The sequence below is a fragment of the Peromyscus leucopus genome, chromosome 17 (genome assembly GCF_004664715.2).
Source record: "Peromyscus leucopus breed LL Stock chromosome 17, UCI_PerLeu_2.1, whole genome shotgun sequence".
Lineage (NCBI taxonomy): Eukaryota > Metazoa > Chordata > Mammalia > Rodentia > Cricetidae > Peromyscus > Peromyscus leucopus.
Genome location: NC_051077.1, coordinates 38,846,641 through 38,861,714, shown reverse-complemented (window position 1 = coordinate 38,861,714; position 15,074 = coordinate 38,846,641). Strand labels below are relative to the sequence as shown.

The following is a 15,074-nucleotide window of genomic DNA, read 5'->3' as shown; positions in this document are numbered from 1 at the left end:
ATTGGCATGGACCTTGCCCATAGAGCTATGCTGTGGGATGTCTTTCTGTAGGCTGTGAATATCTGTTGCCCCCATTGGCTAATAAATAAAGCTGCATTGGCCTATGGCAGGGTAGGATGGAGCCAGGTGTGAAATCCAAGAGAGATAGTGAGAGAAGAAAGGAGAGTAAAGGGAGATGCCAAACCATCCCAGGAGTAACAAGTAATGGGACACAGGTAAAGCCACAGAATATGTGGCGATACATAGATTAGTAGTTCTGGGTTGAGTTAAGTTATAAGAGCTAGCTAGTAAGAAGCCTCAGCCATAAGCTATATAATTTGCAATTAATATTAAGCCTCCAAGTGATTATTTTATAAGCGGCTGCAGGACAGGTGCGGGGGGAGGTGGGGCATTGGGGAGTTTGAGGGGGTAGACAGACATGAGACATCAGGCCGGGTGGGACCAGAGAAACTTAAGGCTACAGAGCTAGAATAATGGCTGATCAGCAAGCTCCAGGAATCTGCTTGTCTCCAATTCCAGAATGCTAGGACTATAACCATATACGTTCATGCCCATCATTTTTATCTGGCTCTGGGGATTGGATGCAGATCCTTATACTTTCAAGGCAAGCACTGAGCTGTCTTCCTGCACTCCATAATCATGTACTTTTAAACAAGCACATCCTCTAAAATTTATAATTCTTCAGACTACAAAGCATTTCTTTCCTATTTACATTGTCTATGTTTAATTGACTCATTGGCTATCTTTTGGGAATAAGGGGACTCCAGAGGAGTTCTCATGTGGTTCCTCAGCAACACGTCTTTTCCCAATACCAGCTATATATTTAATTTACAAAAGTTAAGATGATTTCTGATAATTCTTTGTATATTTAATTTCACTTATTTATTCTGGATTTCTTGTTTTAATTCTCTGGTTTGAATTTTGACAACTGATGATAAAGAATGAGAAAGGAATTACCATAAATACTGATAATGCTATTTATGACACATCCTTACTGTGATAAGCTCTTTAATGAACTACTCATGTAATGTTGTCAAAATCTCTGTGAACAAATCTTGAGTCCTCCATTATAAAACCAGAGACGCTTAGGCATCAAAGACTGTGGCTTCTTCAGGAGAGCAAAGCTAGTTAGTGTAGAACCTGAGTGTGGATCTAGGCAACCAACTCCGAAGTTACTGTTTTTACTTATGGAAAAACATTTTTACTGATATTCTCTACTACTTCCCTGTCCCTGTCTTCATGAGAAAGTAAAACTTTATTTTTCTTATGAGGCAAGCAAATCTTTTTCTTCTAGATTTTTCATACTAAATATGAGGAATACTTCAAGCACTCAAGGGTATCCAAATAAAACAGTTAACCCTGACTGGCATCATCGGGGCTAACAGTTCTCCCATGCACATGTCAGCCAGGCCTTCCATATAGGAAAGCCAGATCATGCTCTCAGGCGTCTCACAGACTGGGAACATACAGTACAGACATGAATGAAACACTGATCTCTGATGCTCTTTGAAACAAGTTCCTTTTTATGATAGGTAGTAAACATCAGAAGCACGTTCTGAGACCTGAGTCTCTTGAAGGAACAGATGAAGAGGATCCAGTGACAGCCCTGGAGTGGGACCCCCTATCCACTGACTATCTTCTGGTGGCTAATTTGCATTATGGGATTCGCCTGCTGGATTCCGAATCACTGTATTGCATCACAACGTTTACTTTTCCCAGTGCAGCAGTGTCTGTGCAGTGCTTAGCCTGGGTTCCCAGTGCTCCAGGCATGTTCATAACTGGAGGTAAATGTATCTGTATTCCTGAAAGCTTCAAATCCATGAATGTTCATGAACTGAATTAGATCAATTGTGTTTTGTTAGTTGATTTCATAAAAATTGTTAACTAACATCACAAATATTTAATATTGTAAGTGTCTAATTTATAGTACATCACTGGTATGATTAAAGTGAAATTAAGGCATCATACTTCCTGCATGTAGAAATCCACTGTGATATATTATATCTATGCACATGTACCTGTGTTTATATGTGCACAAGCAGCAAACAGTTGGATTCCAGGTGTGGATAGAGGACATCGAAGGCACTGATTGGAAAATAATCAAATTTCCTGATAGGAGCCTGATTAACCTCACTAATTTTAACCGATCATCACCAGATATGCTAAGATAGTTAAGTATCTTCAATCAAATTTAGAAATGAAAGTAGTGTATAGTCCCTGTCTGAGAGAAGCTGTCAAGGTACCTCATGAAATCTGAGAAGATAGAAGAGTTTAGGAGTAGCAACAGCAAGTAATATCCAACTTTTACTGTCTAATAAGGCTCAGAGAAAGAGAAAGAAGTGGGGGGAGAGGGAAAGAGAGGGGACAGAGAGAAGATAGTCAACCATCCCATGAGAGTTACATTTATTCCATGTACATTTATATACATGTACTTGGCATAAAATAATATTATTTTTCACCTCAAAAGTTTGAGGGATTCTGTACTTGTTTTACTTTTGCAGTTTTAATTTAAATAAAAATAGATGGATTCCTAGTTTATATATCTTAGTAAACCTTAAATAAGTTTATGGGATTTTATGAATAATAGGTAAGAAAAAAATATATATTTATTAATAGTAAGATAAACTTCATATGCCACAAAATTCATCTGTTTTAACCACAGTTCAGTGGTTTCTAGTCTATTCTCAAGGTTATATGACCATTACCTCAATCCAGAGTATTTATTTTTTTCCCAACAAAACCTGTATCCACTAATAACCAAGTATCACTGTTCCTCTCCCCACCCTGAAAAGCACACGTGCATATAAACAGATAATCTACTTCCCGTCTTCGAGTTTGCCTATCTGGGGCATTTTAGGCAATCATTTCAAATGTGGCCTTTTGTATTCACTCCTTTCGCTTAGCACCGTATTTTGAAGATTCATCTGTGTTGCAGCATAAACCAGTTTTGCCACTCCATCCTGTCATAAATACTATCCTATTATAGATGTTGTCAGTGGTCGCTATTTATACTGTTCACACTTTAGGTGATTATGACTAACACTGTTATTATGAGCATCAGTGTAGAACTGTTATGTGAACTTATAATTCTGTTAACTTAAAAACATTGGTAAAACTACTGGGTAATAAGGTAATATTATGTGTGATTGTTTGAGGCACGGACAGACTATTCTCAAATGCAAGCTATTGAGGAGAGATTTGGAAGAGGGAGCAATTTTCTAATTGATTTTCAAGCATGTTTGATTTATTTGTCTGAAAGCAGATAATGAGCAGTTGATAGACATTTCAATATAAAGAGATAGCTTAGTGTTAGACGTGGATAACTTTCTTTGCCTGACCATTTCCTAGAATGAGTGTTGTCCAAGGAGACTGATTGTGATCATACTGTATAATGACCTTCACGGTGGACAGCTTTTAGGGAAGACAGTTTCTATCGCAGTGACAGAGTGTAATGGAATAAAAAATAAACATGCCCCAAATATAAAACTGGAGCAGGATATCAGCCATTTCTTTGATTGCATCATTAATATTTAAATGATGTCAGTGATTGCCTCTGGAGGTCTTTGTTGTTACTTCTATAACTGAGTATTTTAGTGTCCAACAAATGTGTTGACATTTGCATTTCTGATGATCTGACTAGATTCTCAAGTGGGTGTTTTACGTATTTGGAATGTTTCAAGAACAACACCTATCGATAATTTTAAATTAAAGAAAACGGGATTTCACTGCTTACATGTCGTTAATTCTCCTCCAAAGAAAAAATGTAAGTAAAAAATAAAAGTTTTGTTAATACTACACAGTATCATATTTCTGCACAGAAAGTGGTACCACAATATAAATATATTACATATTTTATACTGCTAAAAAGCATTTTAAAGAATTAGCCTTGAGCCGGGCAGTGGTGGCACACGCCTTTAATCCCAGCACTCACTTGGAGGCAGAGCCAGGCAGATCTCTGTTAGTTTGAGGCCAACCTGTTCTACAGAGTGAGATCCAGGACAGGCACCAAAGCTACACAGAGAAACTCTGTCTCGAAAAACAAACAAACAAACAAACAAACAAACAAAAAAGAATTAGCCTTGATAATATGCATACTGAAGGAACCATAAACCCACAGAATAATTAGTATTCCTAATATAAAATTATTTAGAGCCAACCTACATTTGCAAAATGCCACTGAATGATAACATTCAGATAATCTTAAATTGTTGCTGTGAGGGAGGTGAAACAATGATATTGATGAGAATTATTAAGAATGATGGGATTAAATAAAATTGGCACAGCAGGTATAGTTTATGTCTTAAGTATACCTCATTTACAAGCTACAAAGTTTATAGCAAAAAAATGTTAAAGTAATCTCAGTGTTCAAATTACAAGACTTAGAAATCTGGGTTTCATTTTGGATATGAGTTGTCACTGAATTTATAGAATTTTGAGTCACCTCTGCTCTTTTGTTTTTGCACATTATTTTCTGGTTATTTGCTGATTTTCTAATGCAAGATAAATAGTCAAATGCATGTTCTAAATAAACAATCTGGAACTTTGAATAATTTTTAGTTAGACTTTTTATTAAAGTAAGCAAGAATAGAATTGACTTTCTGTGAGGTCTATCATATCATTCTGCATAGGTGGTAGTGTGTCCATATTGTGACTGCAGAAACTATGGGCTAAGGAACTTTTTTCTCCAATTAAAATATAATTAAATAATTTACCCTCCCCCTCTGATGTCTGATCCCCCCAAATTCACAGACTCCTTTAGCCATTGCTGTTACAGATATACAAAAAAGAACCAATATAAATACAATCTGCTGAGTTCATTCAGTGTTGGCTACATGTATATATTTCTATGGATCCCCACTGGGTATTGTATAGCCAATAATGGGGCTCTTGATTAAAAGAATAACTTATGATTGGGGCTCAGTGGTTAAAAGAGAGCTTTCTGTTCTTTCAGAGGACTTGAGTTTAGTTCCCAGCACTCACATCAAGCAGCTCACACTACATGTAACTCCAGCACACCTTTGTCTGGCCTCCACAGGCACCTGCACACATGTAGTGTACACTCAGGCACAGACACACACATGCGGGTGCACGTACATTTATCTAGGATAGTCATTTCCTCCTTACCCAAGCCTATTTTTCCTCATACAAATATAAATAACTAACAATGGCTATTAAAATTAATGTTTTTTTTCTAATTCAGAGGGCATTGATAAATAGTTAGAAGCGACTAATGTGAACCTCAATCACTTTTGTAAACTTAAATCAATCTGTAGAGTCCCAGCTTTTCAAGGATTTGAACCTGGGTTTAGAAGAATCAGAATGCTGAGTGAGAGACTAGCTAGAATATTGTACATTGCTTCTATGTTCTTTTTCTGTATGCTTTACTTTGTTTTGTCATTATGAATTTTCATATCTTGGAAAGATTTAGACCTCATAATCATTTTCTTTCATATTTTCCTGATGACAAAGGTGTCCGTGTCTATTAAAAGCCAGAAAATTTAAAGAAGCACATACTAATATTGTCATTTTTGAGTAATATCTTTCAAATATTCTGTTGTTAGGTAGACTTCCAAGCTTATTTTTCCTAGTTTGCATTAAACACAATATCACAAACTAAGAACCATTATGAAATGCAGTTTAAAAAAATAAAGACATTTAATTCTAAACAACAAGAATTCCAAGCAGATTGATGCATAAAGTTTGTCAAGACCACTCATGATGTCAAATAATTAAAATATCAAGCGATGGTTATGGATATTAACTTTTACCCATACTATATGTCATTGAACTAAACTGATTATTCTCAAATGCCTCTTTTATTATTATCTATTCTGGTTTGGACTTCCTGTCATTCTCAGGCTCAAAGAAATGAGCAATATCTATAATGAATTCAACAAGACTTTCTTATATTTTAAACAGAATACAAAATACTATGAAGTATTTATGCATATTTCAATGTGTAATTAATAGGTTTGTACTAATAATTTACAATGGTGTTAATAGAAGCAATTCACACTGACTCGAAAATAAAGTTTTTTACATTGACAGAAAAACATCACCTATGTGGGTGGTTGGGTATGAAGTTGTTGTACTACTCATTTATTTTATGTGCCTGTGTGTGTCTCTCCATGTAATTGTGGAGTATATGTGCACATGTGTGTATGCCTGCTTGTGTGTGTTGAGGTAGAAAAGGGCATTGGATCCACTGGAGATGGAGCTTCAGATGTTTGTGGGACACTCATGTATGTAACTCATTTGTTACATAGGTACTTGAACTCTAACCTTCATACTCATGACTGTACAGCAAGCTTTCTTAACGGCTGAGCTGTCTTCTTGCCTCCTATGGTAGTATTTTGAAAGGAGACTGTTTTTAAAACTAATAATGTTATATTTTAATTTATGGAGACAACAAGCTACACTTTTGTAAAAGGCTAAGATTCTTGACTAATTTTCAGTCATACTGGTTTATCTGTACTTGTATTAACTTCTTTATTATAATCAAGATCTATACTCCTATTTCCACATTTTTGGTGATTCTAAGGAAGTAGAAATTGGGCTCACTGATATAGATTATGAATTTAGAACAAAACAGAAAGTTGAAGTATAAGTTAAGTCCTGTGATTTTATTCTAGAGAAAGTGATTGCTATTTTCCCTTCATATTTTAGTTTCAGCTCAGTCTCCAAATAAAAATCATTATACCTCCTCAACAAGTGAAGCAGTTCCACCCCCAAATTTGACACAAAATCAAGCATTTTCTCTTCCTCCTGGTCATGTTGTGTGCTGTTTCTTGGATGGTGGAGTTGGGCTTTATGACATGGGAGCCAAGAAGTGGGATTTTCTTAGGGAATTGGTACGTCCTCCGGTTATTGCTTCTATTAAGTGCAATGCTTATTTTGTATAAATTTGTGATATTTATATATACTTGCATGTTAATATTGCTAAACATTATTTTGTAGGTAATAATATACTGCTGTTTTGCTGTTGAAACATTTTAGATAATAACACAGGGTAACAACAACAGAAAGCTGTGGGTGTGGCTGATTGGTACAGGGTTTGTCTTATATTTGAGACCCAATTTAATCCCTAGCTCCACAGAAGAGAAAGAAGCAAAGAGTGGACAGCAGTATATTATTGGAAGAAAAATGATTGGAGTGTGCTCCTCTCTTGGAAGCCAGGAAGCAGAGATAAGAGTGGAGAAATGCAGAGACACACCCTGTTAGAACAGGGCCCCCAAGACCTCCATCTGTTCATGAGGCCGTACCTCCTAAAATTTCTACCACTTCTGAATAATACTAACAGGTTGATCTGGCATCACTTAGCATTTGGAAGGTCTGCATATGGTTGCTGCCTCACTAGGCATCAAAACCTTCCAAACAAGGCTTTAAAGTTAAGGAAAGTTCTATAATGTTTTCCTCTCTCACATATCCTTTCCTTTTGGCACAAAGGAAACAAGAAATATTTTACTTTTCAATGTGAGTTTTCAGGTTTCCGAAACTGAAATTTGAAAGCACAGCAGCAGAAAAAAAATTAAGTACAAGTAATGAAAGTTATCACCTTATGTCTGTTCTTATCACTGTACATGTATAAATTTTATGTGTTATGCTTTATTAATAAGGAGTTCCTCCATAATATGATTTTTTTTAAAAAAAAATAATGAATTCTAGGCCATGTGGAAACTATATTTGACTGCAAATTCAAACCTGATGATCCAAATCTCTTAGCAACAGCTTCATTTGATGGCACTATAAAAGTCTGGGATGTAAACACCTTAACAGCAGTGTATACTTCTCCTGTAACGAGGGGGTCATTTTTGCTCTTTCATGGGCTCCAGGTAAGACTTCCTTGTATTAAAACCCAGAATGAAATCAATGACTTTCCTAAATCTTATTCAAATTATCTTCTTCATCCAGGTTTAATCTTGTTCCAAATGGCTGTAGAGGCAAATTAATAGCAACTTTTTTTTGTCAGTTCAGCTTCTGTGAGATGTAAGGCTTTTTATAGCATAGCTCACCTGCAAAGAACTTTGATTCCTGGGCTATTAAGATAACAGCCACATAGAAAACCTTCAGTAAATCTAGATGATTTGAATATTATCTAATTTTGGCTCTATTTGTAGAGCTATGCCTTTAAAGATTAATGGATTTGCATGATAAAACTTTTCCTGAAAATTTTTGTGTATTTTCATTTTTAAAAAGAAGTATTATTTGTGTTTTCAACTGAATTTTTTTTATTTGATCAGCTTCCAAAAATACTTTCATAATCATTAAAATATTACTAAACAGCCAGAAATATGAGTAGTAACACATTATGCATTCATTATAATACTTGGGAGTTACTGATAACCTGGGGATGGTGTCTATACTACTTGGTTTGATAACAGAGCCATCCCTGTCTTTCAACTTCTATGCTGAATTATTTATTGATCTCAAATGTTATCAGAGATTTGCTCTAAAAAATTTAGTAGGAGCTATAGACTAAATAAATTGATCATGTAACTATTGAAGTTATATAGCTAATATATTCATTGCTTTGTTCTCTTTCATAGTTGATGCACTGATAACAGTTATATAATTATATTTTGAAATTCCATTATAAATATATCAAATATGTGTCCAGTACAATGCTCTGTGGGTAACAGAGATTATTGCCAAGCCCAGTGACCTGCGTTTAATCCCCTGTACCTGGATTGCAGCTGGAGAACCAGTTCCTGCAGATCTTCCTCTAAGTTCCAAAGGCATGCACATGCTCCTTCCCACACAAATAAAAAATAAATTAAGTATCAGCTACAATTCTTAAATAAATTTCAAGTCTTCCTTTTCAAAATTGCATTTTAAAGAGAATCACATTTGTAGAAAATACTAAATGTATCATCTCCAACCAATTGTGTTCTAAGTGATTCAGATTGCATTGCTGTGCGACTTCCAAAATGGTGCTTTATTTGGGATGTTCAAAAGGGCAAAATGATACAGCGATTCAATGAGGTAAGATGAACTTATTGCTGTCAAATTGCATTATGTCTTACTGCATATTATGTAAATGTTTCGTCTTAATGTGTAACAATACAATGTATCTATATTTTCCCAATTAGAAGACACTGCAAGGAACTACTGATAATCCAGGATGAATTTAATAATTACAACTGAATTAGAAAAATTCATCTCAAATTGCATCATAGATTCCAAGAATTTTAAGTTATGCTTTCGCAAAATCTAAGCAATAATAAGATAGAAGACTAAACTCAGAAATCCTAAAGTATTACCTAGTGTTATAACATTTTCTATAAAATCACGAAGAATTTTCTGCTCAAACATCCAAAACAGAATTCCATTCAAGTCAGCTTTGTGAACCTTTGGATTTATTGTGGTTATGTAAAAAGCAAGTATTATTCAAAAACAGAACATCACTGGGAAGCTCCTTCCTCTAATGTGGTCCACCTTGTAGAAATGTCACCAAAGACCCTTCTACAGTCCATCTTCCCCCTTGTGTATACTCCAGTAACCTCTAAGGCAGAGTGAGTAGTGACTTAGTCCTTCTTCTAGAGGAGTATTAACAGCCTTATTAACATTAGTGTAGACCTGACCATCACTGAATTGTACTTATTTTGTTTCCAGGCATATGAGTCAAGGTAAATCAATATAACAATGGCTTCTGATGGCAATGGCTGGACTGAAGAAATAGCTTCACTATAATACCCAGTTCTGTTAGCAATATCTCTGACTATAGACTCGTTTTATTGTCATGAACCTATTCTTCACATACAACATGATGAAGTAGATTCTACCATTGCTTTGATCTTCTTTCAAATTCTGTTATTGCACGACAAGCCCTATAACTATCTCTTAGTAGGATTGAGAAACAAAGCTCCATGATGAGGTATCTCTGCACAGATAATCTGCTGTCAGTCAGTTGAAGCAGATGAAATTTCTCTGTGTGTATGTGTGTATGATTTCAACATAGATTTAAGTGTGGTCATTTAGGGAGAAAGAGACATATATTTAGGCAAAATATGATATGCACCATAACATGGGTAAGGGTTTTTTGTAAGAGAATATCATGTCTACATGTCTAACAACAACCATATGGATGCTTGTGATGACTTTTGAAGTGACATTGTTCAAAGGGATCTCAGGATTTTTTTTAAATGAAATCATAGGATGTTTCCTGGTACACTCGAGAGATTACAGCCAGTAAGACAAAACTATAGATCACAATGTAACCAGACCTTTCTATAGCCTTCCTTTAAGCTTCCTGAAGGTCTTGTGTCTACTCACCTGCTTAAGTAGCTTTATGTCTTCTTAAAGTGAATAAAACAGATAGATTTCCTAAAGGTGTTTTCCTGTATAGATAATCAACAGTCTGTTTAAATGACTCTTAAGTAGAGCATTGGTATGTCTTTCTTCTTTCCAGAAAGCCCTGGAAAGATAGAAATCTTAGGATCTTTGAGCAATTTAGATAGAATTCATATATCCACCAAGCCAGAGATACTCAAGATCCCATTCTTTTTTTCCTTTTTTAAAAATTAAGAAAATTTTCTATTCATCTTATATACCAGTCACAATCCCCCTTGTCCAACCTCTCCAGCCTTCCCCCCAGTCACTTCCCCATTCCCACCTCCTCCAAGTCAAGGTCTCCCATGGGGAGTCAGCAGAGCCTGGTACATTCAGTTGGGGCAGGTCCAAGCCCCTGTCCCCTGCACCAAGGCTGCTCAAGTGTCACATCTTAGACATTAGGCTCCAAAAAGCCTCCTCATGCACCAGGGACAGATCCTGATCTCCCTGCCTGGGGGGCCCCCGAACAGTTCAAGCTAAACAACTGTCTTGCATATCTAGAGGGCCGAGTCCAGTCCCATAGGGGATCCACAGCTATTGGTCCACAGTTCATGGATTTCCACTAGTTTAGCTGACCATCTCTGTATGTTTTCCCATCATGATCTCAATGTCCTTGCTCATAGAATCCTTCCTCTCTCTCATAAACTGGACTCCTAGAGCTCGGCCTGGCACCTGGCCATGAGATCCCATTATTCTAACCCGAGATCAAAGATCTCAAAGTCTGAGATCTTGATTTTGGAAGTTGCTGTGTATGAAAGAGGTATCTATCCTTAATGACATTAGAGATTTCTGATATCTAAAGTATCTAATTAGAAGAGTCAAAAGAACCTCTACTGAGTGAAGTCAAAACAAAATTCATAATCTTACAATGTTTTTTAAAGTGTATGTGCACTTTACAAATATAAAGAGACTAATCCTATTTTTAATTCACTTGTATAAATTTACCTTCTATGTCCCTTCAAAGAAATAAAAACACTGTAAATTGTCTTAACAATTTGAGGCAATGTTTCTTATAAATCAGCCTTAAAATGGAGGTTATAAATTCCTGGCTTTACTCTAATAACAGCCATGATTTCAGCAATTCATAAAATAGAGAAAGTTTGATTAAAATCTGAGAATGGGTTAGTTCTACCTTTTATTTTCTCATCACACAGTTTTTGACAGGCATTTCCCAGCTTACTAGATTTGTGTGTTTTTAAAGTTCTCCTCACGTGAGCTAGAACTACACCTCTTAGGGCTTCTCCATCCTGGAAAATTTTCAAATATCTTAATGAAAATAAACCTTTGAAACTAGAGCAAAATGAGTGAAAAAACTTGCTGACATTATACATTAGTTGTGGTAGCCTGTGTTTGAATGCAGTAAGGTGTATATCAGCAACTGGATACTGGACTTCACAGGGACAGACAGACACGTACATTTTAAATTTTATGGATGGCCGAAGAAGCCAACTTCAACTTTTAACCTTGTGTCCAACAAAACTAGAGCCTAATTTATGACTACTAAATCTGTTTTTAAGCGTGGCTGCCCTTTATATATTCTTAAAATTTGTATTCAGGTTCTGAGTGTAAGTGAGGGTCTGGTGAAACCACTGAACTTGGCCCCTCCATGAGTAGAAAGAAAAGGTTTATTGGGAATTCAAACTGTCAGGCTGTCTTCCAGAAGACAAAGAGAGTATATAAAATAATAATAATAATAATAATAATAATAATAATAATAATAATAATAAAGCAGGAAGAGCCTTGCAGTTTTTAAAAGACAGGTTGTGGGAGGAGGGAGCCTGTAAGCTGACCAGCCTAGGAGTCAGAGTAGTGAGGGTGGGAGAAAACAACAGCCATGAGCCAGCTGTAGACTTTGATCTGTTGGGGCCTTGCTTGAGTTAAGAGGGAACTGGTTCTCATCGCAGGAGTAGTTGGCTGCAGAGGCAGCTAAGGGAAGTAATGCTTCTCTTTGACAGACTGAAACCCCACTTTACAAGATTGCTGAGGAGCGCTGACTTTAAGTAGCAGTCCTATTTACCCAGTCAGAGTCCAGCCGACGAGCGGAGTCTCCACTGTCATTCAGGACATTGTCAGCAGCACTACTGTTTGGGACCCACTTTGAACCTAACACTGGGGAGAATCTAAGTGGGTAAACTGCTGGCCACAGAAGTGGAGAAGTTGAGTCTGAATCTTCAGAACTACCTAAAACGCAGTAGTGTATGTGCTGGAATCCCTGTGTTTGTACAAGGTAGTTTGTGGAAACAGTATAGGATAATTCCTGAGATGTGAGGGTCCACTACTCTGATATATGCAGCTGTGAACAAAAAGAAATAATTTTATAAAAAATGTGGAAGGTAGAGACTGATAATTAAGGTTGTCTTCTAAATTCCACATGCATGCCATGACAAGTGTACCCCTGTTATTTCACACATATGCACATACATAAACATACACACATCATACACACACATACAAATAAAAATTTGTCTGTTGTATAAGCATATGCATATTCAGATTTCTGCCATTGACATTAATATCTATGCTACTATCACCTAGAATAAGTTACTAATAAAAATGATTCTAGAAATAAGTAATTTTTTAAATGGATAATTAATTTTTACTGATAACTGTTTTATATTTTTTTAAGCATGGGAAGAATGTAATATTCTACATTGCCTGGAGTCACAAAGATTCTAAACGAATAGCAACCTGCAGTGGGATGGTTTCTGGTAAGCACTATATCTGACGGTAGGAAGTGAATCTGTATAGAAAGGATGCCTTGGATCATCTCAGTTGTTTATTCTGTTTGTCACAATGTATCATTGTAAGTTTTATTTAAATCCCCACATAGGCACATGCTCTATTGGTGTGATATATCATATTAAAGAACATGCCATGCAAAAGCATTTCAAAATACAAAATGAACCAAATATGGAGTTTGTTTTGTTGAGACAGGGCCTCTTAAGGCTTAGGCTGGCTGTCAACTCCCTATGTAGCTGAGGATGATCTTGAACTCCTGATCATCCTGCCTCCACCTCCCAGGTCTGGGATTACAAGTATACGCCACCATGCCTGGCACAGACTTTGCCTTCTAAATGAAAACACTGAACTGAAAGAACTGCCTTATGGGAACTCAATTTCCCAGAAAATTTAAGAGACACTAAGTAATATAAAATACTCCCAGACTTACAGATTCCACTATTTATAAAAAGATGGAAGCTGTTGAAAACAGGAATATGACCGTGAGGTAAAAGGCCCTCCTGCGGAGCTAATTTCACTATGCTTCAGACATACATGCTTTCTTAATTCTGACAAGCCCCAGGAAAAAATTGAATTTCCAAGTAAAAACCCCTACAGAAAACAATTACCTTGTTTTAAGCTCAATGCTACTCCCGTACATAAGGAATGAAGTCATATTCTGAGAGTTGTCATTGCAGGGTTGGGAAAATTGACCCTTACCATATAGAGTATCGCTCCTGTACTCGACCAAGGTTCTTATAGCTTTTCACCCTGCCTCTGTCTCTCAGTGCAGAATTACAACTGGTACAAGAACCACAAAGAACCAAAGTCAAACACAAGCATACACTGTCATCAAGTCACCGGATGAGTGCAACTCTTATCTGCTCACAAGAGTAATTATGATCCATGGGACCGTCCGATACTTCTAAACTCGATCGCAAGACATGCTTAAGCATTTCACTCTTAATCTAAATATCCTCAATTAACTTTGACCACCTGCACTCTTCCAGGATATTTATTACCCTACCTCAGAACGCGAACACATCATCAAGACTCATCACCCATCTCCAGTGCAGGCCCCTTACGTAGTCTTGACAGGCCCAAACTCGCACTATCACAGCCAGGATTCAGCATACTCTCCCACGGATCTGCGAACAGCTTCTTGGTATCTCCAAGGGAATCGAATGACGACCTTCGGATTGCACCACTAGATAGACAATAGGTTAATCAAGAGATTATTTACCTGTATACAAATTATAAAGGCTGACTTTTCCTCATGAAGGATGCTCTGAATTTACAGTTGCATTCACTGAATATAATCAGGCGACAAATACTTGTAACGTAAGATTTGGATCTTGGCAAAAGCAGATATACTGGAACATATGAATCTATGAAATGCAAGCAATCAAAATTACCAACTCATTTAAGCACCTAAAGCATATCAAGCTTCTGAACAATCTCATACCCATGATTAATATATCATCCTTTGACACGCACATAAAATTATATTCTTTCTATAATAAGAATATCGTTTCTCCGAACAAGAACGTAGGCTATCACCTGCACATCCAGGTTATCACTCCATAATTTGTATCTAAATGGATATATGGTAATTCAGTAGTTATGTTGAGGTAGACTTGTATGGTATCATTTCATGCTTATAAACAGGTTTCGTCCTCACTCACTGCACTGGTGTTGAGTCGGCACGTTGTGTGTTGGTGTGGTTGTGTGTGTGTGTGCGTGGTTAGTGAGTGATTCATGTGTGTGCCAATTCTTTCGTAGGTATGATTCTGTCGTGTATAATAATTCTGACCTCAATCACCAGACAACGACCACCGGGGAGGCTCACCTACTGTGCCACTGCTGTGTGTTGTGTGTGTGTAGAGAGTCTGTGTGTGATATGTAGCTCTTGTGTGTTTGTGTGTGTGTGGGTGACCCAACATGTTGTGTGTGTGTTGTCTGTGTGTGCTGTTCTTTCAGGTCTCTCTTATAACTCCTTGGTGACCTACGAACGCTTTATGGTGCTC

The 15,074-nt window shown here is 36.7% G+C and overlaps 1 protein-coding gene across 1 annotated transcript in view; it reads left to right on the top strand.

Moving 5' to 3' along the window:
• Wdr17 (WD repeat domain 17) overlaps positions 1 to 15,074 on the top strand; it is a 124,895-nt gene that overhangs the window by 23,802 nt on the left and 86,019 nt on the right. Inside the window, 6 exon segments of the mRNA XM_037211745.1 lie at positions 1,533 to 1,784; positions 3,641 to 3,763; positions 6,667 to 6,847; positions 7,661 to 7,791; positions 7,794 to 7,845; positions 8,895 to 8,982. Coding sequence (XP_037067640.1) covers positions 1,533 to 1,784; positions 3,641 to 3,763; positions 6,667 to 6,847; positions 7,661 to 7,791; positions 7,794 to 7,845; positions 8,895 to 8,982 — 827 coding nt within the window.